The 23,459-nt window shown below is 38.7% G+C and overlaps 1 protein-coding gene across 1 annotated transcript; it reads right to left on the bottom strand.

Annotated features, from left to right (window-relative positions):
- Window positions 1-11,876: 11,876 nt before the first annotated feature.
- LOC135463162 (uncharacterized) lies at window positions 11,877-21,181 on the bottom strand. The gene is made up of 9 exons (XM_064740479.1): window positions 21,079-21,181; window positions 20,295-20,587; window positions 19,866-20,001; window positions 18,587-18,823; window positions 17,950-18,040; window positions 16,311-16,461; window positions 14,651-14,789; window positions 13,289-13,483; window positions 11,877-12,855 (listed from the first exon to the last, which is right to left on the bottom strand). The coding sequence occupies exons 1-9, from the start codon at window positions 21,128-21,130 to the stop codon at window positions 12,830-12,832; spliced, it is 1,320 nt and encodes a 439-aa protein (XP_064596549.1). The 5' UTR covers window positions 21,131-21,181; the 3' UTR covers window positions 11,877-12,829.
- Between the last annotated feature and the right edge of the window lie 2,278 nt (window positions 21,182-23,459).

Genomic DNA, 23,459 nt, shown 5'->3' with positions numbered 1-23,459 from the left:
TAGTAGAGTTACTTAGCGTAAGCGGTTTTTGAAGAACGAATGTCCATTCCACATGTACGGAAATAAAGGCCTTTTTTAATAACAATTTTTCTGCAATGTCGGTTTTGTATTTACTGCATCCATGTAACCATGGCTGCAATTGTCATAAGGTTGTGAATATTGATTAGTTTTCAAATTAAAGATTTTGCCTTTCCAGATCACATGTCACAAATTTATATATACCTGTTTTTCCAAACTGATAATGTGCCACAATTATATAGGCTTGTCTCCAAACAATCTTTTTTTTTCTCGTTCTCAAGGCAAAAACGTCAACAATTGAGATAAATGTCTATTTCAATTTTTTCAGGCAGGCCTAAATAGTCAATAACACTTCAATTAGCATATCTAAGATACGGCAAATCGTCTCTAAGGCGATATAGCTCCTTCTGAGCTTCCGGGGCCTTGGTGCCGCTGGACCCTCGCCTTTAATGCTGGGACTCTTTTGAATTGTCAGAATTATCGCTTTGTATTTTCCATAAAGTTACGTATATGTACGTCAAGTCATTGATTATATATCAAAGTTACTGCAGCTTTTGTGATGTAGTAACAGGAAAGTTCTGTCTTTGCCGATTACACGTATCTATGCAAACTTTTATAAATTTAAAATATAGTTTTCTAATTTCTAATAAAACCATGTTCTATACTGTGGGAAAGCATCCTTAATCAAATTCAGTCAATATATCATACAATTTATCTCTGTGCTTCAAATATGCATGGGACTCGTGTCATTTCTTTCATATTAATTGTTCATTTATTATTTAATTTGTTTACTTTTATGAAAAAAAACTTACATATGAGCCAGAACTGGGTCTCTTTCTGGTTGCTCTGGCGTTTCATAGGCCCTTGCTTTAACTTTTCTCAGGACGTTTTGGTTTAACGTTCCTGACTGTACACAAGATACCGCCCCCCATTCCCATCTGTCTCTAGCTGGATGTCTCCCCACCTCAGGATGTACTGCTACACTCCACCTCTCATTCCCAAATACAGCATGTTATCCAGCCATAAGGTGTTAATGAGAACAACTGAACTTCTCACCCCAAGTTGACCATTCTCATTCAGTTTGTCTACTTCTTCATCTGTACGCTCGTCTGATGCATGTGGCTTATAGTCTATGTTTGTTGATTTCAGCTGTTTTTGCTTATTTTTCAGAGCCTCTCCGCAGAGTGAAAACCGCTTATCATTTACAATGAACAGATGATACTTCTTTTGCCGTAGATGCCTGTCGATTGAGTAAAAGAAGCCATGTGGACTTGATGGCTCATAATTCCACCCATCTTTCTTGCGTATGGAAAGAAGAAATCTGCTCACAAACTCGGCCAATTCGTCTTCAGCTAAAGTTTCAGGCTCTTCATTTACTCCATTCTGCCTTAAAAAGTTATGGAACAGTTTCATCAGTCTTCATCTGAGTAGTGTTCAAACCTTTTGTTGCCTCTGCTAATAAGATCGAAGTTTGGTTGATTTTCCTCATCACTTTCAAATGCAAAAAGCTGCTCAGGGTTCAGTGTATCTAAATGACTAGCTCGGTGAAACTCCTGCTGTGATTCCATGATGTGACACAATGAATGTAGCAGATGGCGTGTACAAAAGTATTTCCGGCAAGGTCAACTGTAGGTCATGGGTCAAGGTCTGCAGCAGTGTAATAGCAAAATGCAATAACAAAAGTAATATTTAACTAGTGAAAATATCGTTTTTATCAGTGAAGGAAATACTGGGATTTCACTGATGTACAAATATTAACATTCGATCATTTTTTTACGAACCTGTGGAGGACAACTGTCAAAGCAACGACAATGCGCGGCCTCCTACTCATGAGTCAATCTTATAGGACAAGAAAATCATTTTACAAAGCCCTCCTCAATCATGATAGTCTAAACTATTCCAGAAAATGTCTTTTTATTTTTTTGTAATTAAAAAAAAAATTCGGTTTTATATGATTCTAATGATATGAATTTCACTAGTAACTTAATTGATTGACTTGTGTGACGCCTTGTTTTCAAATGCCTCTTCTAATAACAGTGGTAATTCTTGAACAAATAGTATTCATGTCCGTTGTGCAATTTGTATCTAATGTAGTGGAAATTACAAAAATAAATTAAATCAAAAAGAGATGAAATAAACATAAATAAAACATATTCTTAATGCTTAGGTATTAATTTAATAGACTGTCTGCTAAGGAGTACTTTAAAAAAGCTCTTTCCCTGTAAGTGAGTGAGTGAGTGCTTGAGGTTTAAGGTCGTACTTAACAATTTTTCAGTCATGTAACGACGAAGGAATCCTTAGAGTGCGTGTGATCTGCCTCCTTGTTGCAGGACGGGTTTCCACCGCTCATTTGTCTAGTGCTGCTTCACTGACACGACTTACCGAAGGCAAGTAAGCCGCACTGCCCGAGCCATTATACTGATATGGGTTAATTAGTCGTTGCACTATCCCCTTGATGCTAAACGCCAAGCGAGAAAGTTACAGCTCCCTCTTTTAAGGTCTTAGATGCGACTCGACCAAAGATTGACACGGGATCTACCGCTCCAGAAGCGGACGCTCGACCAACTGTGCTAGCGGTGTCGGTTTCTCTTTTTCCTGGAAGAAATACATTTAATGCGACACTTAAGCGGTATCTGCTGGCAAGGCTTACATGTATGTGAAAGTATCTATTTTTTATTATGAGTGGGGGAGCTCGACTGGTGACGATATTAATATTGACATAAATTTAAACTATGACTTAAACTAGATCTAAACTGGTCTTGAATCGCAACATAGCTATCTCCAGTGATGGCAAGATCTTGAGGGCCGGGAAGACCGCGGACATCCGGCTATTATGATTAGGACATTCATCTCTCATGGCTTTCATAAATCCTGGCTAGGGGTTTGAATCAGGCCGTATATTAGCCCCTAAAGACTCCAACTGCTTTTCTTATACTGGCCTAGCGTCGTTGGAGCCTCGACTCTTACAACATTAATGCCCTACTCAATGAAGATCCAGACTGACTGTCTTTGTCATGGAACAGGTCTGGCTCGAACAACAGTCACAAACCTAAAGACCTGTCACAAACCTAAAGACCTGTCACAAACCTAAAGACCTGTCACAAACCTAAAGACCTGTCACAAACCTATAGACCTAAAGACCACCACCACCGCCAACATACACCGCCAACATACGTCCCTACTCGATTTAGAATAGATTTATTACAGCAATGAAGGCTTTTACAGCATACGCTTCTCGGGGAATGCCGCCATCTTCCCACCACACCACTATGAAGCAGGACATGCACATAGGTGCTCAACATGGCGGCAATCACCCAGTAGGGCATACCCTGAAAGCCTTCAATGCTATAATAAATCTATTCTAAATCGAGAACGGACGTATGGTGGCGGTGCTGTGAGTGTGGAAAGCAGGTCTTTAGGTTGGTGTCTTAAATGCGCGAAACTTGTTCGATAACAAAGACAATTGGCCTGGAACTTCGTTTAGTATGAAAATAACGTTGTAAGGCCAGTGTAAGAAAAGAAGTTGGAGTCTTGCGAGGGTAGCTGTACATCTACAGCTCATTACCCCTGAATACTGTTCAGGGATTTGAGATTCCTGAGTAAATCAGGTGTTCCAGCCTTGCCTGACATCAAGGTTAACAACGTGAATACTGTTCAGGGATTTGAGATTCCTGAGTAAATCAGATGTTCCAGCCTTGCCTGACATCAAGGTTAACAACGTGAATACTGTTCAGGGATTTGAGATTCCTGAGTAAATCAGATGTTCCAGCCTTGCCTGACATCAAGGTTAACAACGTGAATACTGTTCAGGGATTTGAGATTCCTAAGTAAATTTGTTCTAAGAGGTATCATCAATTGATTTTTTCTTTAGCCAAATTGAAGCAATTTCTACTCACATTTTTTTTCTTTATTTCGAACAATAGATTTATGAACTCAGATGTGAAGTGAATCTACTAAGGGCAACATTTTCGAAAACATAGCTCTGAACTTTAAAAAAAACGATGACATAGAGTCATTAGTTATTCAATTCTCAAAAGGACAATGCCATATTACGATGTGGATTAAATTTGGTTGTTAACTTTTCTCTTACTTTTCCTTTCTGCTAACGTTTTGTAGAAAACACGCGCACACACAAACCCGTATCTATGACCCTGTAAGGATTTGGACCTGGGAGGATCAACTTGCAAATTCCTATGAAGTCTAATGAGATTTGAGCGACCTTGTGAGATTGTAGTTGAATACTTCACAAGGCAACAATCACCCCACAAGGCATCAAACACCTCACAAGGTTTAAACACCAACTACACCTCAGAAGGGTGTGAGTGCTTCAGGTTTAAGGTTGTAACAGTATTCCAGTCATATGACACGGGTGTCTCCTTGTTGCAGGCCAGATTTTCACTGCTCTGTTATCAGCTACTGCCTTGCCGAGATGGCTTAAGGAAGGCACCCAACAAACTACTCCCCTCAGTCACATTATACTGACACCAGACCAAAACAATCATTGCCCTTACACCCTTGTTGCAGACCTCCAAGCAAGACAGTCTACACAGCACTTTTAGAGACTTTCGCCTGACTTGACAGAGGTTTGTATTCTGGGAGCAATGCAAGGTTTAATTAATATGGAAGGTACAAAAGGTTTGAGGTGAAGGGGTGTAGTTCTACCTAGCCTTTACACAGAACGGCCATTCTTACGTTCCGGAGGTGGTGGGTGTGGTGGGGGGCGCTACCCGAAAACCCCACAAAAATGGACAATTAACATGAAAGGTACAAATTTCATTTCTATGCCAAATGATTATGGGCACCACACTTTATCCAAATCTGCAAGGTAAGAATGGAATTTCTGGTGGAAAGATCACTTAAGAACGACGCTAATTAACTCATTGACTCCGACAGCTCCTTGCAGCCGCCAGTACAGCGGCGGGCTGTAGCCGTGCCTGCCTTCCGCCCGAGCAGGCGTCAGCGATCAGCCTCAACGGCCGTACTCGCCTCTGTGTGAGATTACACTGTAACGGCGAGTGACGCAGAGCATTTTTCTATCTTAGCATTCTAAAGATTGTTGATTTTTTTGATTTATGTTTATTCTACGTAATCTTGTAAAATATTAGTGTGGTTGTGGACGTACATTCATAAAGATCTATAAAATGGGATTATCGAACTGAACATTCACAGAAAATGCGACATCAGCGAAAGGTATCGTATTTTTGGAGGTGGTGATAGCGGAATTCCTGTACATAACCCTCGCTTTTCTGAATAAAAGTATTTGTTTCAAAGTCATCAAACTATGAGGAAATACAGAGAAACCAGTTATTTATCGTGGATTTGTTGAAGTGTTGAAAAGAGCCGTACTATAGTCAGACGTTTTCTAACTTCAGCTACGCAAAAATACCAAAACATTTTGCCGACGAATGCATTCGTCGTTCATTGGTCAGTAGTTGCCCTAGATTCTATCACGTGACACAGCGGGACAGAATCATTGGTCAGTTATATTCAGGTCAGATCTACACACTCCTTTCAGAATGAATAATAAACACAAAACAAAATAATGTCGTCATCATCAGATTCACTTTCCGATACACTAATATCTGATTCAGTGTCACATTCTCTGTCAGCAGACGGTCTATCATCGGTTGTGAAACCTAAACAATCCTCTTCTTCGCTGGATTCGGCCAACGAAGACATGTTTACACTCAAGCGTGTGCGACTCGAAAAAAAGGGCCTAATTTTGTTGTTGTTAGGCATTCAAGCCAATAAAAACCGTCAAAATACCAGTAAATACAAGCCTAAGAGATCAAGACAGGTGCGTTTTGACTAATTTATACTTAAACAAAACATTTGAAGGCAAAATATGCACCCAGTGAGAAGTGGTGTCATATGCGGGTTTAGCCGCTCCTTGGGAAATGAGGTCCTCTCGGCCGCGCGGATATACCCGCTCCTCGGGTTGAGACAGAGCACTCTGCATGCGGCCTGAGCCGCGCGTCGGAGTGAATGGGTTAACACTAATTCAGGTTTTAATTAATATGAAATATAAGCGTCAAGTCCGACATCCATATACCATTCGTAGTCCGTAAAAGGCGTTCCAAGTCGATAATCGCAAGATCCATTTCCAAAACAACGTTTAACACTAACTCCCAAAGACAAAGTTATGTAAGAAATTATACAAATAAGAAATAAAGCCGGTAACACACAAGAGAGAAGCGGTCATCAGTTTTCAATGATGCCGGGCAGACAATGAATATTCCAGGCATGAATTCCATATCAAAGTTCAAATTCGTAGTCCGTGAATGAGTTCTAGGTCAAATAACAATTACACAAGCATCTCAGTCGCGCTTTCATTGCAACTTTTCATAAAGGCATCATGCTGATGTAATGAGCATGGCTACCTTTACAGCCCAGCCCCAGGTTAAGTGGTATTAGATACAGTCTGAAAATGACGGGCGTTACAGACCCTAACCGACCGCACACCTATGGAACCAAATTAGGAATGTAAAGGGTGATTGCCTGGGTGAGAATCACTAAAAAATAACAATTGTGGTGGAAAGGTCACGTAAGAACAGGTCAAAGGTCACAAATTAAGCCAGGGACTAATTAAAATCGCTATATCTTTTGAACTAAATTATACTCCAAGTTGAAATTGGTCTCTAAATGAAGAGGGAGTAAAGAAGCACTACTGGGATGTCAAAACTTTTAAGAATGTTACTTCGAACAAGAAAAAAACCCACCAAAAATGTACCCGCTTCACAGCCAGGCTAAGTACCATTTTAATTAACATGAAAGGTACAAGTACAAAACAGCTGTAGATTTGTAAATGGTGGTCATCTGAAAATAAATCACCAACGGTAATTGAGGTGGGAAGAACATTTAAAAATGGGTCAAAGGTCATGCGACGCCTAATGTCCCCTAATTGACATTTTAATTAACAGATCCTCAGATCCTCGTCTTCATCTGACAGCTGGAAGTGTTCATCAGTTTCCTCATCGGTAGCTTCCTCGTCTGGTACCAATGCATCTGGCAGCTGGGGACCACGGAACCAAGACATGTCGTACGACTCATCTTGGAGTTCCCAACCATTATCTTCAGTAGGATGCTGCTGGATGTCAGTAGCGCCCACATTCTTGCAACAAAAGATGATTGTCGGATATGTTGGGAAATACTTGCATTGTATAGGGTGTATAGGGTGGAATAGCTGCCCCTAATTTTTTCAGTGGGTCTTTGCTTGCTGACTTTGGCTCAAAGCTTTCCTCAAACACTTGGTGCAGATGTGCGTCCAAGGATAGGGCTGCCAACGTTGCCTTCGCGCCATACATCCTTGTTGTGAAAGATATTACAGCTTATGTAGTCTTCTCGCTCAGGTTTCATTTCGCCATTTCTGGGGAAGATTCCAAATTTTCCCCCTAAGGTCAAACCCCACCCCTTACAAACCCAGATTACCTTTACAGACATCCAAGTCCAGGATTTTCACCTTATTCAACAAATCCCTCTCTGACACACCCAATTCATCTTAAGGCTTCTCATTCACCGACAGAATTGAACCAAGTATATTGACTCTCCTCTGGACACCAACTGCAAAAGTTAGACTAAAGTAAGTAATTGCAATATACATTCAGTTAAGCTAGTTCTTAAATTAAACATTTACAGATTGGTACATAATTCTTGCTTTCTTCAGCCTCCTGTTGGATATGAGGCTTTAGAGAATGTTTTGTACATGTACACCTAAATGAAGCATTTTATCATACGTGTAATTTTGGAAGGCAAAAACTGAATGAAATATAGTATGGCCAGTTGGCATACTTTGTTGAGTACATGTACCTGATGGTATCACAACATTTCTCTGATGTAAAGAAATTCATTTGAATAGAAAAAAATTGAAAATCAAAGAAAACTAATGAAAAACGGAACTATTCTACAAGTAACAACTTCAAAGGAAAAAATAAAACAATAAAATTATTCATGTAATTATTGTCGTCTTTTTAACATCGGTTTGTGAGTAATTCAATCCTTTCCAGCTTGTCACAGGAGTGAAACAATTTGGTTTTCAATAGATTTTCATGTTAACTGCTGAATTCAAGTCCATTTGGAACACGTATTAATCAGGCAGGAAGGATTACCCAGACCAGCAAGTACCAGGATCATCAACTCTTGGAAACAAAATAAATATACAAACCGGAAAACATGTAATTTTATCCTGGACACTTGTATATGTCCTGTGGCTTATTCTGTTAATAAAATGGGAAAACAAAGGCTTTAGTATAAATGAATAATAATAGTTCAGTTGATTAGCACGCTAGCGCAGCGTAATGATCCAGGAACCTCTCACCAATGCGGTCTCTGTGAGTTCAAGTCCAACTCATGTTGGCTTCCTCTCCGGCCATTCGTGGGAAGGTCTGACAGCAACCTGCATATGGCTGTGGGTTACCACCGGGCTTTGCCCTGTTTCCTCCCACCATAATGCTGGCCGCCGTTGTATAATCGAAATATTCTGGAGTACGGCGTGAAACACCAATTAAATAAATAAATAATATACAACAACAATGTAACACTACTGGAAAGACCGTGTGTATTGTGGCCGTACAAGACAAGGGTTTCTCTCTGAAAGTAAATTTTGGCAGATCAGGGCCAGTATATTGGAGACAAACGTGTACATGTAGTGAAAACCGAGAACCGTGATTATCAGAAAACAATGCATTACAAGTAGGCTAGCACTGATTGTTAAACATTATAATAGTGTATAATGTCCGCAATAGCCTTGGGGCTATTAACCGCTCTGTAATGGAAAACATCAAAATAGCAGAATAAGGAGTGATGTTGAATAAAACGCCAACATCTTTTTAGAGGTATGTTGGACTATTTTGGATAAAAAATTCCTGTAATAACAGCGATAACTTGGTTTTGTAATTCAGCCCTCCATAGGCGTTATTCGGACTAGCGGACTCTAGCTAATGGCTAATTGTGTTAATGATAATTCTTGGTGTACTAAAACTAAAGTACATGTATGACACATGTAAGTACATGTAAGTCGGGTTATTATATTAACATTAGTATAAACAAGGTGGGGGGTGGGGCTGGTGGGTAGTCGCAGCATCAATTAGACATAACCCGACTGACCCAAAATCACTGACCTTAAAATATTTTGTTTACCATTTTCCACCAGAAGAGTTATGAAAACCATACGCATATAAATGTTTTTCTGTTGCATTTCTGTAATGTTTTTCATCACTGTGCCATTCAGTTAAAGTAGAGATAAAGAAAACAAAAAGATGTTAATACGGGCTGACCCAGGTTTGAACAAAGCATTCAAAGATTCCTCTTCCCGACTTGGTAAAGGCGAGCTTAAACTAAGTTCGGTTACGCCCAACTGGTGTTTTAGAGATGGCTTGGAGGGGTAGGGGGAGATGCAGTACTTATTTAGATCTTCTTTTGATATAAAGCAAAAGATAAATATATCTCTTCAAATAGTCAAATAGACAAATAGTCAGTTATAAAAGACAGAGACAAAAAAAAAAAGAATGAGCATGTACTGTACATATACAAACCTTTCTCCAGTTTGGTTGCCATAGTTAATTTTTACTTCCTGTCCTTTTCTTAAGTCTCTCACGGTGAAGAAAACAGATGGGGTTTGATATCCACTTCCACAATATTGGCCTTCGCATCTGGATGCTTGTCGTTGTCGTTTACAAATCTGCCAAGTCCAATGACGGCATGCGTTGCATCAATGCTGATACAAGAGTTTCGGTAACTCATTATACCCGTCTTAGGCTAGTGAATGACATATGTATTAGCTCATGAATGTTCCAAAGACATGGTTTGTGGAACAAACATTTGGCCAGAAAATGAAATTTGCCATACAAACGAAAATAACTCCGATATATTATTCCATAGTATACATTACCTATTTTCGAAGCCTTCAACTGTTCCTGAAACAGTTTTGAAATTATATTGTTGACGTGTTTAAGTGAACAAGTACGCTGTCCACAAAAGGACATAATTCAGTTTCCTTGCTCAGAGTGAAGCGGTATTGTAGATGGAACGCAGACCCCCATTACAACTCCCGTTCTTCGGGTGGGAATGTAATGCCGTGTATTTTAGAATACAAAGTGCTTTTTTGCTGCCAGCCTGCCGTTTTTGATGTACAGGTGCATGCTTGGCATCAAAATGCTGGAAATTGTCTAAGCTTTGGGCAGGTATGAGTTGTACTCATGAAAGTTTGAAATTCTGGGCAAGAGAACACAAGGGGATAGGTGATGATGAGGCGGCGAGTGACGTCCCATTTGGCGTTGCTAGTCACACCTCCCAGCTGCCGGCATAGAAAGGTCCAGATTTTGACAGTCAACCTATGTCAAGATTTTAATGGCTTCTTTCTCACAGGCTGTGGCAGGTATGCACCAAAACTTATTGGCCAAGGAATGTTTGGGGCTGAACTACAGCGCTCAACATTAACATTGCCGTTTATGGAAAATTAATGGGGGTCTGTGGCCAGATACACGAATAGCCGTAACGTTGAAGAGTGGAAAAGGGGCATAACTCAGATATTTAAAGGCTGATATGACCCATTTTCAATGCCAGTCAGGGTCACCGATAGCTTCATCCATATGTGAAGTTTAAATGCTGAAATGGTATTGTCGCTAGAGTGGACAAACGGAAAAGGGGCATAGCTCAGGTATTTCATGACTCATACCATCAGTTTTTGATAGCAGCCTAGTTCACCGACATTTTCGACTATATCTAATGACTCCAAGCTCTACGTGAAACAGTATTGTCGCTAGAGTGGTAATGTCGTAAAGTGAACGGACGAACGGAACTACGGACAGACAAACACAAGGATGGACAGAGGATGCCGCACTATAACACATCCAGTCGCTCGATGCCACCAGTACAGGTATAAAAATGACTGATTGGATTATCCAGGACAAAGTAAAATAACTCCATAATGAAAGTAAAACACTTATGCAACACTTATCCTGGAAAGTTGATGACTTATATAACCGCTTACCGTCTTTTAATGACATTTGGCCAAGTGATATTTTGTCAGAACAGGGCACGATCAGATCACTTGTAAAATCAGTTATGGACAAAAAAAAATTGAAGTTCTCATGCCGGGGGTTTAAAGCTACAGTTTAAAGCTGTATATAATCTATATACATCTATGTATTTAAAACAAATTTCAATTTAATCATGGCCCTGTGTCAAACTTTTACACACATGTATCCTGTTTTCATTTTGGAGGACATGTACGCAGAAAACTGGCTCCTACAAAGAAAAATTTTCCCCTAGAAATTCTTTTCAACCGATCGTACCTTGTATATACATGTAACAAGTGTTTGCTGCGAAAAACAAATTGTTATCTGATTATAGCCTATTAAGCAAATAAGCTTTGGTGCATACCTGGCCTGGCATGTGAGAAAGCAACCGTAAAACCTTGACAGGTTGACGGTCAAAATCTGGACCTTCCCATGCCGGCAGCTGGGAGGGGTGCCCAGCAACGCCAAGTTATGGCGGAATTTATTTGTTTATTTATTTGATTGATGTTTTACGCCGTACTCAAGAATATTTCACTTAAACGACGGCGGTCAATATTATGGTGGGTGGAAACTGGCCAGAACCCAGGGGAAACCCACAACCATCCACAGGTTGCTGCCAGACCTTCACACGTTAATGTCACATCGTAAACAAGCTACATTTGTACTTGTAATCCAAACGCGAACTCTTGTCTAATCTTGTCTAAGATTTTTGAGTGTGATTTAGAACTTCTCTATTCAAGTCCCTGTAATCTTCCTTCGTGCTTATGCAGACATACTGCAAGACAATGATACATGTGCCATTCATCTTTATTTTTTAACACACACAATTATGGGCTTGTAGTATATAGTTGATGCAAAGGTACACACTCAAACATTCTACTCCTCTGACAGTTACCGTATTCAGATATACATATTAATTAGAGAGGACTTCGAACAGGCTCGCATCCTCAACCAATTGGACCAGTAAAGTATACATTTAGATGTGCGTTAAAATCGTAATTCTTGTGATAAGAAGACTGTAATGATCATATAGGGACATCTATAATAGCCTAATCCAAGAGTAATCTGTTCACATGAGCCAGTATTCCTGTAATATGCCAAATTATACATCATGTCTGTGGTCGAATTTATTGAGGATTTAGAGGATGTGTGCTATTGCAAATCAAAAACAAGAATCGTTTTATGCTCTTATCGCTTTAATTTTGGATATGCAACCTTTAAAGTTCGCATGAAGTGTGTAATGTTGGGTGTACACAATAAGCCCATTACGTGATTCGGTACAACTTTCTTCGTTAAGTAAAGCAAAGAAATAAAATGTAAAGCAATGCAAATGTTTCAACACACCCAAAAATAAAGCCAGTCAGTACATCCAGAAAACGAGAGTGACAGCATAAAACACACTTTTCGATTCTGCGATTTTTAATGTTGAAGTGTTTGTCATGTCATCTTGAAATGATTTGATATCATTTACACAACCATTATAAACATATTTCAATAATCGTCACTTTTGTTAATATTGCATCGTTAGTGGTTTTTAAATTGCTAACGCATACAATTACAATTGGTAAACTGTAAAGTAACAAAGCCTTACTACTGCAGTATTTTTACTGGCGACAGTTTGATCCCATTCTGGCCAATCTTTAATGCCAGTAGGCCTCCGTATTTTAATGTGTTTCCTTTTCTTTTATTATTCTTCATGACAAAGAAATTGTTCCAGTAAGAGGCATTTTTTAAAATCAGAAGAGTTCTTTTCACGTCCGTCGTCATTATGGTATTCGCTTCTGTTCAGAAGGGATTTACACGCTGATCAGTGACTCCTCGCCTTAAAGCAGATAAATAGAACATGTAAATAAAACCTGCTGCCAAGAATCTGTTTTGATGCAATTTATACTTCTAATGCAGACCTTAAACTGCTTAGGAACAAGCAAACTATGGTGACTTGAGCCACTAACTTTGGTGTGGAGTGATCGATCTTGTTCTGAAAGCAAGCTGTTGAGGTTATGCACAGCCAGGCGTAATTGTTTAGCATGTGATGCTTTTTTAGTTTTTCAGTATGACAACATTTTGCAGAAATATCTTTTTCCGCCCAAAAATATGATTCCATTGTGGTTTCACTTTAAGATTGATGCTTTAAGATTTAACAGGTAAACGTGACCTCATATGTGTTTCGTGAAACCAAGTCTCGGTCTTTAACACCAACATAGTAGTGATGTATATTTAGTAAAAGAAAAATAATTAAATAAATCTGTACTCACCGGAGCATGTCTGTTTGGAACCAGTGACATCAGCCGGAGATGGCTTTTCCCAGAATGTCTGGGTATAATCAATGGCTAGGAAGTTGTTGATGGGGGCTGGGTTGAGGGTCATCTGATTTACTCGAGATTGTAAGTCGAAGTCAGACTCGAAAGGTAACAGTGTCGATGCCAAATTCTCCAACTCTTTGGTAACTCCTGTAAATATAAATATTCCCAACATCACGCTGAACCATATTTTTAACATTTGTAAACAAACCAGAGTATCTCCTCGAAGTAGAAGACCTTTGATGATCCCTTTGAACAGTTTATTACACCACGTCATTCGGTTAAGCTGTAGTTAAATGAAAAAGGACATAAATTTTATTTATTTATTTGATTGGTGTTTTACGTCGTACTCAAGAATATTTCACTGATAAAACGGCGGCTGTATTATGGTGGGAGGAAACCAGACAGAGCCCGATGGAAACCCACGACCATCCGCAAGTTACTTGAGACCAACAGTAAATTGTGAAACTGATAAAATAGTAGCGCCCTTTACCTACATGAATAACAGTGCAAGGAATATCAATAACAGAATTAGTGATTATGAACGATCATACCTGGTATTGTTATTAATGTAAATAGTAAATCGTTGTTGTATTAGTAACAAGATTTACTTCCCTTTGTTGTCTTCTTCGTGTGGAAATGGGACATAAAATTGTAATGTTCGCTCTTTAAGGATGGATGTGAGTATTTGGGCCTCTTTTTTGATTTCTGTGATTTTTGATTTTGATGTTGTAATTAATGATTCAATCGTTGTTGCTGATCAGCTATGGATATAGAGGATACTGCACAATGAAAGTTAAATATCATAAATATTGTTCGAGTGAGGGATACCCAGACATGGTCATTTCAACCTGTCACGAGAAAAATATTGATGGTATTCAACATTTTGTGTGATTTTTGTGTATTTGAACAAGCTTAAGCAATGTTTTTAGGCGTCGGCTTTCACAGGATTTTTTTTTTTACCTAATTCTGCCTAAGCTAGGGGAGCGTTTAAATAGCTACTTTTTGTGCAGTTGGAATAAAACCCTGGCTGAGGTGAATTCACAAGAGGACTTAGTTCACCGGTAATGTGTGACCGTTTGCCATCTACCACACTGTCGTCGCTGGTCTGGCCTTAACCTCTATGCTCTGATGTCTTCTTTGACGTCGTGTCTTCTTGCGTGACTCAGGAATGTTAAAGTTGACTAATTGATGCTGTATGTTAGAAAAGTGATATCTAACTGAGTGGAATACCACTTTTGTCTGTGAACGAAATCCCGACATTTCACAATTATATAAATAATAAGTTGTGATCTTTTTCCTGTGACTTTAACCTACCTGGTAACTGTGGCATAACTTTGTTAAACACCTCTTTGATGAGGAACTCCGCAGCAGTTTTGTATCCGCCATCAACCGCAACAGAACCGTCCAATATTTGCCTGACTGTTACACAAACATCGCGCTTCTGACGTAGAGCCTGCAGAAACAGTTATACATCTTATTATAATACAGCGATTTTCTTAGGGAAATCTTCAGTGGCCTAGTCGTTTGACTTTGGATCAAACTTAAGTTGGGTCATACCAAAGACGTTAAAAACGAAATTAGTTGCTACCTGGTGTGCGCCGCAGCTGTGGGAGGTTAGAGCAAGAAAGTAGGACCGCTCTGCCGCAAGAAGACACACAGCCAATGATACCTAGTCGTCATATGACTGGAAATTGTTAAATACGACAGAAATATCCAAACACACATGCTTTCCCCTGTCACTCTAAGCATAAATACTTTAGCATTTTTAGCCCAGTTGACTTAAGGCCAAGTCTTCAGTTTTGTACTTACCTCAAAAATATTTGTGTAAAAACATGTTAAACAAAAACTAAACCTGGTGTTTGGTTTATGTACTAGTTGCTGGGTTTTGTTAAAATCGTAAAATATACAGTGTGACTAAATACCGGTATTAGCTAATACAACTTTGAACACTTATACCCTGTATACATTTAAACCAATCTGAATGTATCAAGATTTCCTTCACCGAGTATCATAAGCCCATTTCGCATCATGTACCACATTCCGAAAGTTTCGTCTTGCACTCATTCCCCTCGCTAAGTTAAATGAATGAAAGATATTAAAATCTAAGGACCTTTATTGCACATATAAAGTATTTGTTATGTTACTAAAGATTTAACAACATTTTTGCCATACGTCATACCCGGGCCTCCTTGTATCCGATCGGTCGCAATGCTACCTCACTCAAACACTATTTGATGACTACCCACAGGGTCACCCAGTCATGAGTTAGGGTGTACTGACACCGAGATGATTTAGCCAGTCACGTGTTGAGCTAAACTGTCAGATTTGATTTCGAGTTTTAAATTCTTGAGAATGATCCCTCTGGCACTGTAGCCTGGGTCTGTTACCTATATCTCAACTGTTTGCCTCTCTTCAGTACGCTGACGTAAATGTGACGTTTCATATTTTTACCATTATACACATTTCTTATAACATTCATATGAGTGTAAAATCAGGTATTTCCAATTTCCAGCAACTCTTGAATCTAACACAGTTTACAGATTCAAATGAATATAGTCTAAAAATAACTTAAAAAGAATTGATATTCAAACTGGTCATTGCGAATTTGGCACTGCCCACTGGTTAATTATCAAGAGGTTTTTATTACTTTTTGAAGTATTCTTCTTAGTTTCTAAATAGGAGAACACTTAGTGCAAAGGAGGCACAAATGTGGATGTAGAAAAGCACAAATGTAGATGTAGAAATTATGTTATGTATTGTTTACAGTGGCTGTAGTGGGGTCGCTAAGTTTTTTCCGAGCACAGATTCTAGCAAACTGTTCTCGAGATATTTCAGGACATCTTACATGTGGGTTAAAATGGCATCAAGTCATATGCGCTGTTAAATGTAGCTGTTAAAATCTTTTTTTTACAAAATTTTTGAAACGCAATAACAACATTTTCAATTAATGGACAGCAATACAACTGAACTTTACCTCAACGGCACGTCGCCGACGTCCCCATCCTCCAAAAATGTTCTTAGCCTTTTCCTTGATTTTCTCGGCGACGTCAACAACCTTGTCTCCGATCTCTTTGACCTTTTCTCTTCTAATGCCAAGTTCGTCCTCAATAATCCGCTCAACATCTCTGTAAAACGGTGATAAAATTACTACTCTTGTTTAGTTGCTTAGCTGTTAGAATGCAATTATAATTGCTTGAAAATTTGGTATAATATTGAAATGTAAACCAGCCGTCAACCAAACTAAAATAAACGATGTGGGTCAGTAATTGCAAGAATGATTTCTATACGCAGAAAACCAAAGTAATAAAGTATATGACGTTCGAAATTATTCACTGATATTGAAAAGTATCAGTATAGGCGAATGAATGACAACAGTACCCAAATCGTGTGCCATGCTAGTTTTTTAAAAGCTGTCAATAATCTGAAGATGGCGTCTTAGTCGCGCTTTGATTGCAAATTTTTATATATCTAACGTGGTGGTCTGATTGAAGACGATGAGTATACCGCCCCTAGCTCCGGGTTAAGAGCAATTTGACACATTCAGGTTACAGAGGGTCAGAGATTCTGGGCGATGTGCATATTTCTCACACACAAAAAAAACTATACTCGTTCTAAATCTTAGACAATTTGGAGTGAAGGCATTTAACATCCCATACATGTGGTAATTATCATATCTTATTAGTTACGTGGTTTCTCAGTGATAGGATACGCCAATGTATGGCGGAAGTAATCCTCATACCAGTCATCTGAGCCCAAAATGAAGATTACTGACACCATATACTTGCGTATCCTGTCACTAGGTACACTTGTTACGTATTTATCTTGCAAAGGCCAATCAGTTCAGTGCAAAAGACCGATGTATTGATGAATCCCTTCAGCGATGTGATCATTACATTTACAGCGCAACAAAGGGAGATAACCTCATCAGACACATTTGACGTCGTGTGCAGGATTCAAGAATATATCTATACCCCATGTGACCGTTGTTGTTCAATGAAAAGCGGAGTATTTTGTCTTACACGTGATAAGATTGCATAGGGAATAGTACAATAAATACAAATATCCACGGATAAGATGAATATTTAGATCGTTGAACGAAGTAGGCAGGGGCATAGTTCGTTCAATTCTTTTAGCATTTGCGGAGTTTGGAAACTCGTTTTCTGTATCCTTGACTGTTAGAGGTATATGCTTAGACTAATAGTACCAAGTTTTATCAGAGGCTTCACATCAACCTCGTTAGAAACAAATACATATGATTAGCCCTTAGTTTATCGAGAGAAAATCGTATATTCGTAGCTGTATTAACGAAAAATTTAAATATATGCGTCGACACAGACATTCGTATACCAGCCGTCGACCAAATGGACGGTCCAGGTCAAACATGTCTATTTTCTGGCTAAACCTATGTGTTTGCATTTCATTTTGTGTGGAGTAGCCACGGATATTTTTGTTAGAAATCAAACATGTTTGTGCACTCATGTCATCTTTAACACACAGCTTGTTATTTGAAACAACCTGATATCGGTGTACAAATACCGACCACTGACAAGTAAATACATAAATAGATAGCTACGAGCAATTGTTACGCCTTTGCATGTGCAACGAAAACTTACGATAGACATAACTTAGTGTCCAAAACTTTGTCCACTTCGTTCAAATATTCCTGAATTGGGTCGAATCCACTGTTAATGACGTCGATAGAGGCTGTAATTTGGAACAAGCAAGACATTTAATTTAGCTGATGTGTACGCCAGTGGTAAGGCATATCCCGTGTAAAGGAAAATTCATAAAACTGCTCTGACAACTTGTTAAAACATTTAGGACCAGCCAGCTCCCTAGTGAATGTTTGGGATTCCAACATGCATCTGAGAAGTCTTTTACAAAATGATCCCAGACGGTTCATGGCGTAGGGAACACGGCATTTGCCCTAAACGTCTAGATATCTCGCAGTTAAGGGGAAATAATTGACACGCGTGAAAAATAACACCAAAATTTAACTATACGTTGACAAAGTGTGAGTTCAAAACCAGCCATGGCCAAGGAATTTCTTACTGCGTTTGGGATTTAGAAGACATTTAATTGAAAACCCTTCGTCAGTAACTCCAATTTCCCCCACTCATTCTAACAACCATCATATAAGTGAAAAATGCTTGACTACAATAAGCGAGATAAAAAAATATTATTTACTCATAAAAACGAGGACTATCTACCTCAAGATACATAATTTTAATATCAAACTTAAGTACTTACTTTTAGCAATGGACAACGTTGTTGTCACTTCACTGTCTATTTTGGAATCTGTCGTGAGCAAGAACGTTTTCACTCCCTGGCAAGCTGTGTCCGCTCTCTTCAACTCCTCGTTCGCCGCGTTCGGAATGACGTCCATCCCACTGGCTGCAGCTTCCATGTTGCCAAGGAGATCAGATCTCGTGTTTCCACAAGCCACCATCGCGATTTCGCTAGCTACTAGTGATACGTGGGTTTTACCTACGTTTGAAAAACAGATGTCATTTCTACAAATATTAGAAACAGCTTGAGACATATCTGATGTCAGTTACCGTAAGCGTTTAAGAATAAAGAAAGGAAGCAAACTGACATAATTGAAACATTTGCCATCCATTTAAACTGACAATCCGTAATTAAAACATAAGAAGTGCGGGTTACTTTCTGCCAGTTGATTAATTATCAGAGATTTTAGTACATTTTGTAGTAGTCTACCTTAAGATGGGAAAAACGTAATAGTTATTCAAACTTCAGATGTAAGAACTGAAAAAGCTATTTGTTAACATGGTCATCAGTATTTTTTCCGTTTTTCATTTGCAAGGTGAAAGGGAAATTTCGAAAGTAAGTTTTTTAATGATGTATATAAGGGGCCATGCACCCTTGGTTACGTATCAAATACATGTTAAAGTCCTAGTATATTAATAAATATTATCACAATTAAGAGTTAACGCTTGTATTTAAATACAAACGACAAATTTACATTGAAATCAGTTTACTCGATATGCATGACATCCTCATTTGGAACATTATTATGCAAAAAATGATTTCAACCAAAAGGTGGGTGTACATACCCTCCGTACAAATATTTTTTTTTTCAAATAATACTCCTTAACAAAGAAGATTTTTAATACTATATTTATGTATAAATTTCACCCCTTTTTTATCTAAAATTTTGCAGGAATTTTTTCTTGTTCAGCAATCCTGAACAAAAGAAGGGTTAGTAAAAACGAGACACCATGAACTTGTTGAAATTCATTCAAGCGTTACTTCCCAAGTTACCGTAAATGGCTGCGTTTTCAGAGAATTTCACTAACATTCATAGCAACGAAGTTCTTAACAAGCATTTTTTCTGAGCTACTTCCCTTGAGCTATGTTTTAAGTGAAATGTATAAAGCAATATTTGATATGAACGCGAGTGCGGGTTACTTTCCAAGGTTGTGCGTTTTATTTAATGACTAAGGGAAAAATAATCCAGGCAAAATAATAACGCACAAGTCAAATATAACGGACACTCAAGCTGTCTTACCTTTGGAAGCAGCCGTCATTACATCTTGCAATGTTGGTTTTGTGGACACCGCGTTCTGGCCGAGAGCTTTAATTGGTGCGTCCCATCGTCTCATAGCGTTTATGATTGGCTCTGTTCCAGTCTGAATGATGCTTATCTGTGCAATGAAAACATTGCCCACTTTTATAGATTCTCTTGGATAACGGTAATGAGTTAGAGGGAAATAAAGGGGTAGGGAAAGCTGGGAAAATGCAGAAAGTTATTCTTTAAGGTTTAAATACAGAATTCAGACGAGAATAACCTAACATGAATCCAACATGTTCCTAGATATTATTTTGAAAAAAAAAAATGCTGTTGATTTGACTTTGAAAATCATGATTTGAAAATTATTATTAACTATAGTTTATACACGTAATTTGGACTTAATTTAGAGCGATAAATTTCACTCACCGCTCTTGTCAGCCATGTTAAACCAGTTGTCAAGGGGATGAGAACTTTTGCACCTATGATGTTTACCCCCGGGATGAGTAGTAGTGTGCTGGCAACAGTATTAATGGTACCGCATCGTTTGTTTAGATCGCCCAGACCATCGTATATACCAACAGAGTCTGTAACGAATTCTCCAACACGCACGCGCGGGGCGTCCAACTCATTATAACAGCTGAGAGACGCTGACGATTGCTGCTCGAGATCGTTGAGGGAAGTGAGAAGCTTGTTGGTCTGTTGAAATCCGTGGGCATTTTCTGAAAAGACAATGAGCTGGATGTCATTTTCAGGTATAAATTTAAAGAAAGACAGCATTATGAGTGAAACAATCACTAATGGCGTTATTATACTGTAGAAAATAAGAGCAAAGATAGTAAAACTAGAGCAGCGACGACAGTGTGACAGCTGACAGATAGTCTCATCTATGTTTGGTGAAATCCGTCCTTTTTCAGTTTACCACTGTTATGGTTTTTGTTCTGTATGTTGATATAAATGCTTAAAACATCATAATTTACGTGCCCCATGGCACCATGTCTAAAGCAGGATTAGATAAAAATGCCGTTTATAAAAAGTCTCTGATCTCGAATTAAGTCATTTCCCAAGCAAGACATCATTTTTTTTTTAAGAAAACACCAGACGTACCCTCAAAAGTGAGAATGCGTTTAGTTTAAAAAATGTTTTTTAAATTAAAAATTCTCATCAAATTGATGATAAATGGTGAAACCAATCCAAGAAATGGCCGACTTACCGATTAGGAGCAAAAGTGCTGCAAAGGCAGCCAATCTGTGTGTAATTGTCATGCTTTGACACTTTCAACCAACTTCCGCTGAAAGAAAAAAGCAGTAATTCAACGGCATCAGTTGACGTGCAAGAAACATTTTATCACCCTCAGAAATGTGTTCATGATCGGAGCACATCTTTTTTTTTTACAGGAAATTCAGTTTTGACCTGCGAAAATTTACTACAGTGGACTTTGCAGTGTGACAATTTGCTATGTTATCTAGGGCTATGGAGAAGAAAGTTGTGTTATTGGAAGAGCTGGAATCGTAATTCCACGCGTACATATACGATTAAAAGGCAGAAAAAAGGATTCAGGTGGCGTCAACAGAAATAGCTGATTGGGTGATCGGGTTACAGAAATAATTTGCGCTTAACTGGTTACAATTTATGACACGGTAAAGCTCTAAATGTGCGCGATATGGCTTACTGTCTCGGTCATCATAAAATCACAAAACTAAATAGACATGCTATTTTAGCTTTATGTGAGGTACATCGATGTACATATACGTTTGGCTTACTTTTGTCTTTTCTTTTAAAGACGCACATATTTTAGTTGGACCGGTTTATTACTCAATTAAGGCAAAGATTACTCACCGTTGGCCAATAAGTCCAGATGTGCAGGACAGAAATCTCAAAAAGACGTTATTCACTTTTCCAAAATCTCTACTGTCGACGCATTTTTGGTGTATATATAGTTCTTCCTGCATGGCAACACTTTGTTAAAGTAAATACTGGTAAAAGTAAATGTTATTGCCTGATGTGGCCAGTGGAGATCTCTTGCTACATATTGCAAAAGTAAATACCAAAGATTTATTGCCAAATATGGCTAGTTGTTACCACGCGTCACATAAGGCCAAAGTAAATACTAAAGCGTTAGTGCATGGTGTTGACAGTGGGGATCTCATGTTACATAATAAATTACAAAAGTGTCAAAGTAAAGTACAAAGGTGGTACCAAGAATTCTTGAAATCTTATGAAAACAGTTCACTCTATTATTGGTGGCGAAGAGAAGCAAACTCCGGTGGAAACTTTAGCCTTTTTAACGCTACGGTTGGCGTCAGCACACAACCGCATTAGTATTGACTTCAACGTACAAAGCAAAATTGTTAATGATGTAGTTAAAGGAGAAAATCCCCACGTGTTACGTGAGTGGTTCACGTGATTAATTCACACACGACATGCATAAGAACGTGAATTTTATGGGAGTTTCCCGATCGAAGACTTGTGCGCACAAGACACCTCAGATTTACTTATTTATTTATTTGATTGGTATTTTACGCTGTCTTCAGGAATATTTCACTTATACGAAGACGGCAAACATTACAGTTAAAGGAAACCGTGCAGAGCCTGGGTAAAACATACGACCCCATAAAACATGTGAGAAGCCCTCCTGAGCTGGGCTTGGACTCACAGCGATCACATAGGTGAGAGGCTTCTGGGTCATTGTGCTGAGCGAGAACGTTAACGACCAGGCCACGGTGGCCCCCATCATACCTTAGAAAATTACACCATATGTGACACACATGTGCTTTTGATGTGTGTTTTTACATGTTCAATACATGTGCGTGGGATATGTAAATTTGACACAGGAGTAGATGCGGTCATGTGTGCCAGTTCTATGAACATGACATGAAACAATTCATATGTATACCCGAAAACATAAATTTGCTGTTACATGCTGCTCTATCACCATGCAGTAGGGACGTTCTGAGAACAAAATCTTTCCTGGCTGACGTTAACAAAATCGTTTTATGTCATGTGACTTGTCAAAAATGTTGGTAGTTTTTGATGATATGAATTTACCGATCAGTTGTCGTGATGCTGAGGCACACTTGACGTCTTCTCATTAACAACTTTTTTAAATTAGCAAACGCTCAACTTATTTCTCTTTATCGCTCGTCTTCCGAAAATATATTTTTGTTCAGAGCCCATTTTATAGCAAGATGTAATAAAAAAAGTTGTCAAACATTTTTGACAGGTTACATGGTGCGACTTTTTCAGTGAGCAGAGTCTCATATTTATTTATTTATTTAATTCATTAATTTATGTCTTTATTTGATTCATATTGACGACATACCTAAGAATATTTCACTTATTCGACAGCGGCCAGCATAACGGTGTAAGGCAACCGAACACAGCCCACACCTACCAGGAAACCCTCGACCATCCGAATTTTGCTACAGACCTTCATTAGTACGAAAACAGTATGGGCTGGACTTGAACTCACTGCGATTGCATAGGTGAAGAATCCTCCGCTAACCCCCAGGTCACTAAAGCCCCTCAGAGCCACACGGGATCATATACACTCTATGGCCAGTTGATTCTTTGTAGAGATTACAAGAATGAGTT

This window comes from Liolophura sinensis, chromosome 2 (genome assembly GCF_032854445.1).
Source record: "Liolophura sinensis isolate JHLJ2023 chromosome 2, CUHK_Ljap_v2, whole genome shotgun sequence".
Classification (NCBI taxonomy): domain Eukaryota; kingdom Metazoa; phylum Mollusca; class Polyplacophora; order Chitonida; family Chitonidae; genus Liolophura; species Liolophura sinensis.
The sequence above is the reverse complement of the archived record's forward strand: the minus strand, read 5'-3'. Positions and strand labels throughout refer to the sequence as shown.

Coding starts and splice junctions, on each gene's coding strand:
- LOC135463162 (XM_064740479.1), bottom strand. CDS start 21,130: ATGACAATTACACACAGATTGGCTGCCTTTGCAGCACTTTTGCTCCTA. Junction 20,588..21,078: donor AGCACTTTTGCTCCTAATCG/GTAAGTCGGCCA, acceptor TTGTCTTTTCAG/AAAATGCCCACGGATTTCAA. Junction 14,790..16,310: donor GTCGGCGACGTGCCGTTGAG/GTAAAGTTCAGT, acceptor CTGTTTCTGCAG/GCTCTACGTCAGAAGCGCGA.